The following is a 13724-nucleotide window of genomic DNA, read 5'->3' on the forward strand; positions in this document are numbered from 1 at the left end:
TGATATAGGGTTAGGGTTAGGTTGATCGGATTTTATGTGCTGTATTACAGAAATGTTTTATAATGATCTGAACTTCCAGGTTATTTCCGGCTGTTATAAAGTCATTAGATACCTTATTGATAGATATTTATCAAAAATCAAGCAAACTAAATATTTTTTGAAAGCACAAATAGTCAACCGTATTATATCAAAGAATATTGAGGTATACGGTTAAAAATATTGTGATTTTATATTTTCTCCATATCAGCCAGCCCTATCTACAACAAAGGTTTAGTCTGATAATGTGGGTATGTACTAAACTCAGAGCTGGATTTAACTAGTAATGGAGAGCTCATGTGTCATAGAAGGAAACTAAGGTTGCTTTGAACTGAGAAACACACAATGCTACTGGTCTGTAACAACCCAACCTAATAAAATAGAAAAAAAGAACCCTGTGCTAGTAAAAAGTCTTGATGAATCAGTTGTGCCGCACTGGAGTGTAATAAAGCTGAAGTGTAATAAACCAGAGAGCAGCCGGAGAGAAAAGATAAAGAACATTTTCCAACAAGGAGTGAGATAATACTGCTCATAAAGACAGGGAGCACCTCACACATTAAAGAAGGAGGGAGCAAGACACGTCAAGGTGTGCTATGTACACAAACCTGCTACCATTAGTTTGTGACGCTTGTAATGCTTCATTTATATTGAGGCTGTCGGAAAGGTTTTGATTGGTTATTTGTTGAGGGCATTGTATTTATGACCATGATTTTCCTAATAAAATACAACAGCCAGAAATGTATCTTCATAAGATTAAGCTTCAAGACTTTAATGTTTGTTTACAGCTTTAAACATCAGAGTAGGCTAAAAAGGGAAATGTATCCTAATGACTTTATGCTGTCCATATATAAACATGGTCGGAAATTGTTCCTGATATTTTGTCGGTTGCTATATTTTCGAATGCAACAGGGGTCAAACCTGCCTTTTATATCATAGATCATCAGAGAGAGAGGGAGTAGGAGCGAGGGAGAGATTAGAGACCAGACCTAATGCATCAGTCACAGCGTGCTACAATTAGATTAGGCCAGAGAGAGGCTCTGCAGTGTATGGGCAGCTGTACGCACACACACTCACATACACACACACACACACAAATTGCTTTCTTAGAAAGAATGCTGCTCATGCTTCCGTTAACCGTACACAGTCTGTAATCTTCAGATGGTGGTATGATCTCCTAATGGCTGAGCAAAAGCAGAAAGTGCTTGGTGTTTACTGAAATCAACAATTTCCTTTATGTCACACCAGCGCCTCACAACCACAAACACATCAACTCCCAAGCAAACAGCTCATTCCAGCTCTTCTTTGTACATTTATTTGATTTCAGGGCATGACAAAGTCGGATGCCACCATTTGGGGGCAGCAGTGCTCTGAGTTTTAGAAATGAAGGTGCAGGTAGGACCCCCACTCGCACCACGCTTCAGAATCTCTCTCCTGCATGTTAAATACTGACAGCAACCCACAGACACACACACACTCACACTCACACACATGCACAGCTTGCCATCCATGCCGACCACCACTGCACAGACGGTCTGAGTACTGAGGACACATTGTGTCTTTGACTGGCGCACCAACAGCCTCCTTTTTTTTCTTCCTATTTGCCTAGAAGTACCTAAATACCGCTCCCAATCTAATCAGAGTGGGTTTATTCTCTTCCGAAGGGGTATCAGAATCATGAGCTGCTCTAAAAACACACAAAAGCACTCATTCACTGACATTTTCCCAGCAGGGTGACGTAGCAAAGTAGACAGTCGACACTGTAACTGAAGGACTCGGGTTCAAACCGCTGACTTATATAAAGGTTGAAACCTCTCTGATGACAAGCATCTACTGGAGTTTCACACCAGCTGACCCTGCACTTTTGCCTGCCTCTGTATATCAAGCAAGAAAAGATGATTTCCACATGCTGATTATTAATATGAAGCACCAATTTCAGCTCTTCTATAAGCGTCTTAAGCGTCCTTCCTAAGCACACAAAGCTGTAATTTCAAAAGAAAATCCAATCCATGCATATCATTTAGCAATTTGTGGAAAGATGAAATGAATACTGAGTTGATTTGAAAATGTTGTTAATAAGAGAATAAAGATCTCCTCCTTTGAGGAGCTGGTGCAGGAGAGTCGTTCAACACATGCCGGCTTGGTTTATTTCATCCCCTGGGGTGAGTACCTAATATAGACACAATAAAACAGCCAGCAGTGCCCACACCTCTCCCATCACAATATTAACCTGTCTTTTTCACTCCTTCCCCCTCTCCCAGGTCTCTTCTTCCCTCTCCAGCCTCATCTGTTGTCAGATTTGTTTCCATCTTAAATCCTTCCCTTCCACCTGCATTGATTTGATACAGCTTATTTTTTTCTGCTTTTTCGACCTCGGCCCTCTCTGTCTGATTCCCTGCTCTCTTTCACTCTCCCACACATCCTGAGGCCGCCTCTCTACCATCAGACAGAGGTCAAAAGATCCACCAGCTGGATCTCTCCGGCACAGTTCAGCGATTCTGTCTCCCTGTTCGATGTTCTCAAAATTCTCTGATCTCCGTAGATCAGAGAAGGATCTGCTGGGATCATCTCTCAACTGAGGGAACGGCTTGTGAAGTGCTTATTGATCACCTTGTTGTGTGCACTCTCTCTCTCTCTCTCTCTCTCTCTCACACACACACACACACGCACACACTGAGCTCAAATCACACAAACATCCCTCCAAGCTAAAAGATACAAAGCTTTACAGGAGCTCACTACAGCATGCACTCTTTCTCTTCTCAACCTGACACTCAGGAGTGCGAACAATAGTCAACTACTAAGACATCCCTGCCTCCTTGTCTACAGACACATGGAGCGATGGCTGAAGCAAAATATGTCAAAATGTCTTGATATGAACAAGTTATAACAAATAAAACAACAGACTCAATAATACACATTCTTTCCAGGTGACAGATGTGTGGCAGAACGTGCCATAGGGGCCTTTAATGCGAAGTGGGTCTCTGTGTTCCCACCAGGCTTCGTGCAGAGGCGGTTTTGTCCCGCTGCCTGAGCCGTGTTAAACTAATTACTGGAGGTGTGACTGCTCAACAGACAGCCGCCACAGCCACCAACCCCCTACACACACAGCAACAAACACACCCAAAAAAAATCAGGATTTTTTTGGATACAGGGCATTATTCGGATTTTTTTATTAAAACATGCCTCTGCGATGATGAATTTGAAACCAAAAGACAATGTGGTAAATAGTTGGTTAGTAAATCCTGGAGTCTGTAGCCACAAAGAATGAGTCATATTATGTTTAAGTATAAGTAGCCCTAACAAACACCTTATAAACTTTCAGGGAACACACTCTTCTTTTGTTAGATTCTTCTATCCAGCATGGGGATAAGATTGTGAGGTGTGATTTTCTGCTTTTGGTAATTATTAGAAAACTAACAACCACAGGTTCCAAAACAGTGCCGTTCACTTCAGTACTATCTCATAAGATACATTATATTCATTTGCACCATACAACTGAACAAAAAGTGTATTCCACAATAGATTTAGTCTTATTTACAATAGTTCAGACTAAATTCTAACTTTGTATGATCAGATTTACACTTTATGGATCCTGTTTGTTTTGCTATTGCTCTGAGAAAAGCTGTTATCTGTTATATATGGACATGAGGAGAGATAGTCACCCTATCTTCCCTTCTCTTCCCCTCCTCCATGAGCCATTAAGGGGCAGACAGGAGAATGACGGCCCAGGAGAGAGAAGGGGAAACTCGATCCGTGCTCAGACTGCTGCACTGCCGCTGGAGAGAGAGCCATTGTCAGGCAGCCCTGGGCCCAGCACAAAGATCAGCCACGCATGGATTACAAACGCATAATAACTAATAAAGTATCTATAATCAAGACTTAATGGAACATAAAGGGGGAAAAAAACATGATGTTACTGTGGTTGTAGTGTGAAACTGGACAACAAAGTGCAGGAAATGACAGATTAGTTGCAACTATGAGCGAGAGACACACTAGTTATTGCAGTGTTAGAGTGCAATTAGTTACCTAGTTGAGCACCGCAGCAGACAGCGATGATCAGCAGCAGCAGTGGCCGGAAGCGGCGCACCAGAGACGGGGAGACGAGGCGCTCAGCCCCGCGGCAACAGCATCCGGCTCTCCCCATCCCCGTCCATGCAGGGCCAGGAGGGGAGAGTGGACAGTCCTCCAAAAGGCGAGGAGGGGTGGTGTCCAGGCCTTCTCACTTCTCCTTCTTCTTTTTCTTCTTCTTCTGCCTCTTCTTCCTCACTCTTCTCTCCTTCCTCTCCTCCTCGGGTGCGCATTAAAACACAGCTGCTACGCGGAATGCAGGGCGGAGGGGGTCGAAAGGCAGGAGGAAATCAAAGTGCAAGGAGAAGTCACTCCGGCGACAGTTTTACTTTTTGCCCGGCACTAAACCAATATACCCACGTGATTGAAGTGCGCTCCCTTCACGGTCGGACTTTCGCCAGGATTGAGATCACTCTGTGCTCTCCTCTCGTCCCAAACACGCACAATCACATCTCTCTTCCTCACCAGGCCGGGGTTTCTCCTCCACTCCTCCCCTTTCACTTTCTCCTCCTCCTCCTCCTATGCCCCTCCAACAAATCAATAGAGAATCAACCAAACCCTGCTAGCGGAAAACCCGCCTACCACCGCACGCTCGCTCGCTCGCTCTCTCTCTCTCTCTCTCTCTCTCTCTCTCTCTCTCTCTCTCTCTCTCTCTCTCTCTCTCTCTCTCTCTCTCTCTCTCTCTCTCTCTCTCTCTCTCTCTCTCTCTCTCTCTCTCTCTCTCTCTCTCTCTCTCTCTCTCTCTCTCTCTCTCTCTCTCTCTCTCTCTCTCTCTCTCTCTCCCAGGCACACTCTCCCAGGCACACACACACAGGCACACACACACACACACACACACACACACACACACACACACACACACACACACACACACACACACACACACACTTTTAGAGAGAGATCTGTCTACAAAAATAATGAAGAGGCCGGAGATTAAAAAAAAGTTGTAAAACGTTGGTAAGGTGCCATTAAATCACTGTGAAGAATTATGGCCTTCCAATAGGCTAATGCTACGTCCAGGTTTTTTTTATTAAGTGAGAGCTGAACTTCTGAAAATCACCATATGCTTTCCTACTAAATACTGATAATAATAGCCTACCAATACCAATAACATAATAATAGTAACAATCATCATCATAAAAGTAATAATATGTCCACCTAAATAACAAAAGAAATGAAAACGGAGGGGTTATAGACAAAAGGGTGCGATGAGAGATGGATATGTAAATCAGTTTACAAGCTGTAATAGTTGTTATAGTGACCATAGATAAAACACACACAGTTATGAATCTGTTTCTTGTGTTTGTTGAGACAAAATGTGAAAAAGAATATCAAAGACACAATAATCCTGTTTTTGTCCAGATCGGCAAACATAATCATGTGGTATGAAGTTTTTAAGGGTTTCTGGTGAAATGCATTGTAAATATACAATGCAAAAACAAGCTATTAAATCTTAATGTTTAGGTGTAAATCAAATTACTTTTTTGATTCACATGCATGCACATTTTGATCGTGAAACTACTTTTCAAACCTTCTCTCTTGATTCTCATTATACCATGATGTGAACATTTAATAATGAACGGTAACGTTTCATGCTCTTTATAACTGTGAACGCAGGACGGGTTTTCCCTTAGTGCTGTGATTTTAATCTGCTTCAAAAATGTCTTTGATCCACAGACCAAATGAGCTGCAAATGTTGTGGGAGAAATTGTATTAATTGGTTGGTATACACTGCCGAGTGGCTAACTTGATTGCTTGTCTTGTGTTTTCTTATCAAACCCTCAGGACTTAAACCTCACAATAATTATGTGACAGTTGGAAGAAGTTAAGCAGCATCCATCCTCCCTGGATTTAGCTGAGATACGTTTGCATAACTTTTACTTTATCGGCAAAAATTGCACAACAGATAATAGAAACAGGCAAGAACACAATGTGAAGGGAGCACCTCTGGGTCCTCTCACACAAAACAGCACAGACATATCACACGCACACCAACCCGTTCAAACTGTAACAGTCATAAATCCATGCAGTCAAAAGAACAAAAGTGCAAAGGGTGAGCAGACAATGTAAACAGCCCCAAGCGATGATGACAAGACACTGCATACACAGTTATAAATGCAAAACAGGCTGCACCTTTGCAATTTGTCTTGTTCCCTCCACCTAACTCACAAATGAAAAACTTCCCACTTTCTGCAGGCTGTTAAAATGCATCTACATATTGCAAAGATTGAAAAACTGATTTAAATTTCAATAAAGGTTATTGAGTTGGACAGACTTCAAAGAAAGCATCTCAAATGATAGATACATGTAAGTGTGTATATCCAGGATGTGTTTGTTCTTTTTAATGAATGCCCAGCTTGTATACTTTAAGAGAGTAAGTGTGTTGAAGGTGTGCATGTGTTTGTGCAGAGCTTTAATCCCCTGCTGCTTGCTGCATTCTGCCAGACTGTGCCACCCCGGCTTAACTTGTTTGCATGTGTACAGTATGTGCATATGTGTGAATATATGTGTGTGTGAGTCACTGTGACTGCTTTGCGGCAAACAGAGCTTCTCTGTGTCAGATATTTTATGTGCGGTGTGTCATAGCCGGATAGTTTCACTCATGACTCAATAACAGTATGTACACTCACTTTACTGCCGGCCATACGCTTGGTCATGGTTGTGTTCCCACTGATTGTGTCAGTAAAATAAACACATACAGTCATTATGAAGATCATGACCATTTGAAACTAAGTGTGGCCAGAGGAGATGATGTGAGCAACTCAAACAGGCCCCGATATTAGATTATATCAGCTTCCTGTTTGTGCCAGAAGCTTCTGGTTCCACTCATAAGGATGTGTGTCAGTGAGTCATGAAATCCTGTCAGATGTTTTACAGTAGTGTATTTGTTCAGTGTGTTTTTATTTTAGAGGTAAACAAACAGACAGGTGACGGATAAAGGAAAAGCTGAATAAATTAATGTAGAATTTGTAAACCTCACTTCAACATTTGCATGTATGCTTGCAGTATGCGCCCTGGTTCAAATCTTTGTTGTTTATCTACAATTTATTATTAAATAAAATACACAAAAAGATCATGGTTTCCCAGTCAACGCAATCAAACGTCTAAATCCCATTTTAAACATACATTGGGACCCAGAAATGAACCTGTAATCATCCGGAGGAGCTGTATGTCTGACAAGACACCAAAGGGACTTTACCCTGCCAGCTCCTTAGTACTAAGTCCAAGTCTAGAGCTGCGTCTTCTTCAGAGAATTCAGGGCGAGCATGTGGGCTTTTTAATTGGTTAGTTTCTAGAAGCCAGCAGAAAAAAACGTCTGAGGGTGAGGTAAATGGGTGGTTCACACAAAGACACCAACAAAAATCATCAATGGGAGTAACAATTAGTTTTTGGAATGACTGTCGTTAGAGACTTGGTTGTCAATTTCCAAATTGCAAACCGGTGTGACTGAGGTGTAACACATCCTGTTGTGGCTGAGTATTCCCCATAAATGAGAACTACTCTGACACGGACAATCTCCTGTTCTGTGCTTCATGTGTAAAAGGGAAACTCCAGACAATGTGCAGACCTGGAAAATATCCAGGGAACATATGATAGACTAACTGCTTGAAAGCATCTCCAGTACTATCATCAACACCTTGATATTGGGGAATATCTGTTGGTAGAATAGTTTTCCAGTAGAGCTAAAACAAAGCTCTTTTGGTGCCAAATGGAGGCACACAATTTTTAGGCATTCTATGCTTGTTTCCCCCTTAATTTACTCCCAAGCTGCACATCTTGTAAATCAAATCTTGGGGCAGGAAAAAATCAAGCAGCGTTTTCACTCTCACTGACCAACCTGCCACTTCTCTGCCGGGTGATGCACACTATGTGAAGATTTCATTTATGCCAACACTCTACAAAACAGATTGTTTAATGGAATTACAAGAGTGCATATGGTGCTATTCATCATGACTAATTTCATATTTCATTCTAATCACACATCCGCTTACATGGACACACAAAAGCCTATAACATATGACCCTAGTCATGGAGTTTAATTCTATATTTCATACTAATTCATTTAATCAATTACACCACAGCTGAGACATGGGAGCAGAGAACACTGAATCTAAATCAACCCCCTCCACACACACGCATGCAAACACACACACACACACACACACACACACACACACACACACACACACGCACATTAAACACTGCCTTGTCACAGATGCACTCACACACTACGCCTCAGGCACAAAGACAGTCTGTCTCTGAACGTCCAGCTTGTCTTCACCTCCACACCTCTGCCTCCCTTCTCCACTTCTACCTCTCTCCACATCCCCCTCACTCCAACCTTTAACAGCCCGTCATTCACCAAATGGCTCTCACAACTCCATGCACACCTGTGTATGCATGTATATGAGTGTGTGTGCGTCAGAGTGTGTAAGTGCTGAAAGTTTTGCATTGTTGTGCAGGCAGGGTTTTAAGGAAAGGCATGATGTTGTAATAAATCTTTACTTATCTGTCTCACACACACAAACACACATATACACACACACAGTGGTGGAAGAAATACTGTACAAAATCCGTACTACGCCTCAAGTAATGCAACCACAGTAAAAGCCCTGCATTACAAATCACATTATGTACCTTTTTTATAATAAAAAAACAGCTTCAAAATGGCTCGATGCTACACTGCCTTGTCAAAGATAGTGACTCTATCAGTGGTATTACACGACGTAAGGGTTGAACATTCTCCTGGGAAAGCTGCAAAAGGCTTCAAGGCAATAAGATAGCTTTGGTGAAACTGGATCACTTTATGAATCACTTTTTGGGGTTTTCCTCTGATGTGCTACAGCTGCTCTAAAACAACTTTTGGTGATTTACGGAGTTTCATTAAAGCTAAAAGCCGCGCTGGGAGCTTGGAGAACCAGTGAAGTGTTGTCCTGTGTCTCAATTCAGATACTTTTCTGGATACACTGCCATGTCCTATACTGTGAACTCTTGCTCAGTGTGTAAATTTGGACTGTGTAGCATTGTCTCAAGTAGCACACAGTTCACTGGAAATGACAATCAATGCTTTTGAATGTTATCTGCACAAAACCATTAAAGATTGCTCAATTTAACTTTATAACATTATTAGCGCGTTATCTCATTTTGTGTGCATGTATATGGTCTGCAAAGGCTAAAATCACCAGAGGGAGAGTACCTCCCACACACTCCCCCCTGCCTAAAACACCTGCATTGGACTCCTTTGTTCATTTCCCTAACATAGTGACATCACGATGTGACACATGCGCTTCTATTGACTAGCGCTCCAGCACATCAATACATTGTATTGATGGAGTAGGGGGAGGGACATCTCTTAGCGGTGGACCAAACACAACAGAAAGCAGACTCTGAAACGAGAGCCCAGTTTCGTCTGCTCACCAGAGCTCAACCATGTGCCTGTTATTAATGCACAATCCTCTCAGTCATAGTGTGATGCATTTTGCCGTACTTCTTTTAATGGGAACTCATTGATGCCTTCAAAATAGCAAATGTAAGAACAGAAGGAAGTGCACAGATTGAGACACTGCATTGCTGTTTACACTGCGAGCACTTGAGCTTTGGACTGCTACTCACTCACATCCAACCACTGCACACTATATCCAATTCTTCTCACTTGTTCTCAGTGCCAGCCACCACCACAACAAACACACACACACACACACACACACACACACACACACACACACACACACACACACACACACACACACACACACACACACACACACACACACACACACACGCACACACACTCCATTCCTGATCCTGACTCACAGATGGGTGGTAAATGTACACGGGGACTGCAGCTGTGTATGTGTGAGAGAGTGTGTTTATATTCCTGATGTGAGACGATAACATGAAAGATAAAATCCAGGTATCAAAGCCTCTTGTAATGCAAGTTGAAACCCTATCCCATAATAGCCTGTTAGATGGCTGTTTCACTCGGCGGCCAAACTCATGTTGTGTTTCACTCCAGTTGGCCTTATCAAACCTCCTGTCTCTGCACATTCCCTTCACTGCTACAAAAAGAAGAGACTGCTTTCAGGTGCGTCTGTAATGCAAAAAGTGTCAGAGGAGGAAAAGGAGATCTTCTCAGGGTCAGTTTATCTTTGATATGCTAAAGAGAAATGTAGTGTGGTCGGAGAGCTCACATCAGTGGGAGAGGATTCCAGAGAGGGAGATTATCACATTGATCCTTCTCTCCTTACACTCTTTTTCCCCAGACCAGCCCCGCTGATATGCATTGATTGACTGATCCTGATGTGAAAGCCAAAATACTATCATGACATTACAGTTAAAAATAGAAACACATAATCATGATAGGGTTTTCTGTTCTGGTTCTCCAAACACACAGACCTCCTCTATTCTCACTTATATTACCACTGTTTGTTTTTATATTTACATTGGCGAAAAGTTAGCGCATTAACGTACTGCAACTGAGCATAATATCAAGGAACACGTATTATTATAAAGACATTTATTTCACCGTATTCAGCTTTAATCACTGGTTACCTTAAAGATAAGATAATAAAACCTTTGATCATCTTATAAATAAACTCAATAATACACACCATTTCATAAACACAGTAAGACTTTAGCTTCTAAAGGAGTATTTGAACATGCTTTTTCTCACAGACATTTTCCTGTTCTGCATGGACACGTTATCATTCCTTGAGGAAAAAGACACATACTGGTAAATTGAAATATTGGCCACAAAGGATGTATCAAGTTACGTGTGACAACATCTGAAATGAACAAACAATCCCACTTGAGAAACCCACACATTATTTTTCTACCATCTCATTATTTTTTCACCATGTCCTCATCGTCTCTTACCCTCTTTCCATTTCCCTGGTCTATCATTTCATTCTTTATGTAAAAACATCTGAAGCATACACAGCTGCATCAGACAGCGCTGTGACAACGAAGTCTCTGTTGTCTCTTGGCAAACACACACATAGCGCAGTGGAAGGAAACAGCTGAAGGATGTAATAGGGCAGATGAGGATCATGGGGTTGCAGTTTGGTTTGGGTCAGGGTAAATGTTTGGCAGCTGTAAGACAAAGACGCGCTCTCAACACAGATCCCTTCTCGCCTGCAGCTCGCTCTGCAGTGAAACTTGTTTTGTCAGTCAATTTGCCAGCTAACATCAAGTTGAATAAGCAGAAGCCTTGTGATTCTATTAAACGCTCCTTTTGGGATAAAAGGCGTCTTTTTGTGTTTACATGAGTGCTTAACTTCAGAAAACTGAAACACTTTTATGCCCATTTGATAATCGTTCTCTTGTCTAACACTGCTTTCTGCTTCTAGGAATGTGCTTGATCCCATTACACTCATCTTTTCTTGTTCTCTGTCTCATCACTCACAAGCAGGTAACTGTGATAATGTTCTATGTTTTCCAAATATGCAAACACATGGACACACACAGACACACACACAGACACACACACACACACACACACACACACACACACACACACACACACACACACACACACACACACACACACACACACACACACACACACACACACACACAGAAAAAGGTATGGGCATCTATAAATCACTCACACTGCTTAGCCATATGCTCATACCTGTCTGTGAGGAGGAAGCCTAAACACAGGTGAGCTTCTCACATTCCAGCAGCCAGCAACTTGACAGGTATACAGATGGCGAGAGACAGTTTGTGTGTGTGTGTGTGTGTGTGTGTGTGTGTGTGTGTGTGTGTGTGTGTGTGTGTGTGTGTGTGTGTGTGTGTGTGTGTGTGTGTGTGTGTGTGTGTGTGTGTGTGTGTGTGTGTGTGTGTGTGTGTGTAAGAAATAGAGAGAGAAAGAGAGAGAGTGTTGGTAGGTTTCCATTCAAATGTGCAAATCTGAACTAAAACCATAAATACAAATAAACTGTCAGGTATATTTTAGGAGTGCATAATCATATTAGAAGGGGCTAATTCCTCAGTCGGGTGTTATTAAACCTTTGCAGAGGGAAAGTATGCATCAAATGTTATAATTAAGAGAGAGATGGTTGGGAAAAATGGTAGAAAATAAAATGGAAAGATGTCATTTGTCTCTGTTCGATGTATTTTTTATCAATACCAATTATAGATATACATACACATGCCACTAATAACTGTGCAATATATACCTGACTGCTATATCTCTTACAGGTTGTGTATTTTGTGAATTGTGTAATTCTTTTTTTTTTGTTTTCCTTCTTTACATTTTCTATTTTTTCTCTTTAATATTGTTTTTAATGCATGCTTCTTTTTTTTAAGCTGTCTTTTGTTCTGTTGTTGCTGTAACAAATGTAAATGTCCCCTCTGTGGGATGAATAAAGGTATTGTGACTCTGATTTTTGAAGAACATCCCCGTCCCCTCCTCGCTCCACACCGATCCAATGATGTCAAATGCTGCCGCTCCTTTGTCTCTTGCATCATGATGACTTAGGTCTGCTCTACTTCTCACATTTAGCTTTTATAAATACAACACATTGTTTAACTCGGCGCAGTGTGAAAAGTATTGTGCGATACTTTGAGTTGGTTTGTTGTTATTTCAGGATTTTATGTGCAAACTGAAAACGTGGCTAAAACAGGTGGATGGAAACGCACTCTCTCCCCCCTACATCCAGCTGTGAGTGCCTCCCCCTCTTTTCCTCCCCCTCTCCTCCCCTCTCTTCCCCTTGGGATAGAGTGCTCACAGAGTGGCAGATGGGTGGAATGCATAATACATGGACTATTTGGGGGGCTGGGAGAGAGAGAGAGAGTGTGTGTGTATGTGTGTGTGCAGCCAGTCCACGGGGAGTAGGCTGTGGAGTCATTATAGATCTAATGGTTGTGTTTTAGACGCTGCACCGTGCCAATCTCATTTGAAGTGCAAAAGCCAAATGAGTGTGAAGCGTTTCATTACTCATGCTCTGTGTGTGTGTGTGTGTGTGTGTGTGTGTGTGTGTGTGTGTGTGTGTGTGTGTGTGTGTGTGTGTGTGTGTGTGTGTGTGTGTGTGTGTGCGCACCCCCCCCCCAGTTCATGCCAGGCAACAGATCAGTGATGCAGTCACAACTTTCTAACTGACATGTGAGATGCATGTATGTGTGCGTCTGTGCAAATGTAGACGGAGTGAATCTGAATCTTTTGTTCTGCACAGTTTGTGGTTCTTCTGCCTCCTTGCTCTTGTAGACCGACTTTATTTCCCTAATTACTGTGATTACGGCAAGATGAGGCCTATGTATCATAATGTTGTGTAATTAGCACTCGATGTTGAACTAACAAGGCCTCCTCAAGCATAGGTAATGGATTGAGGATAGACAAGGGGAGCTGAAGCATGACTAATACTGCATGGGTAAGTCTAATTAAAGTGTCCTCGCTGGAAGGAGGGATCTTCTCAAACACAACTGAACTTGAGAAACAAAGCATCGGTCGGCACTGTTGTGAGAGAAGTTCATCTAATCCTCATTATGAATAAAAGCAAGGTCTCTCTCGGACCATTTACTTCCTTAAGAGTTAATGCGGATGTGTAAGATGTGAACCCCAAACAGATAAAGGCGGCTTGTTAGCTGATGGAGGTTTTAGGCAGACAAACAATAAAAAGGGG

General features: G+C 42.1%; 1 protein-coding gene across 1 annotated transcript in view; it reads right to left on the reverse strand.

Annotated features, from left to right (window-relative positions):
• rgmb (repulsive guidance molecule BMP co-receptor b) overlaps positions 1-4616 on the reverse strand; it is a 9654-nt gene extending 5038 nt beyond the window's left edge. The window contains exon 1 of the mRNA XM_063897894.1: positions 4060-4616. Coding sequence (XP_063753964.1) covers positions 4060-4177 — 118 coding nt within the window. The 5' untranslated portion in view covers positions 4178-4616. The remainder of the gene's footprint in view (positions 1-4059) is intronic.
• Positions 4617-13724: the final 9108 nt, after the last annotated feature.

The sequence above is a fragment of the Eleginops maclovinus genome, chromosome 12 (assembly GCF_036324505.1).
Source record: "Eleginops maclovinus isolate JMC-PN-2008 ecotype Puerto Natales chromosome 12, JC_Emac_rtc_rv5, whole genome shotgun sequence".
NCBI classification, from domain to species: Eukaryota; Metazoa; Chordata; class Actinopteri; order Perciformes; family Eleginopidae; genus Eleginops; species Eleginops maclovinus.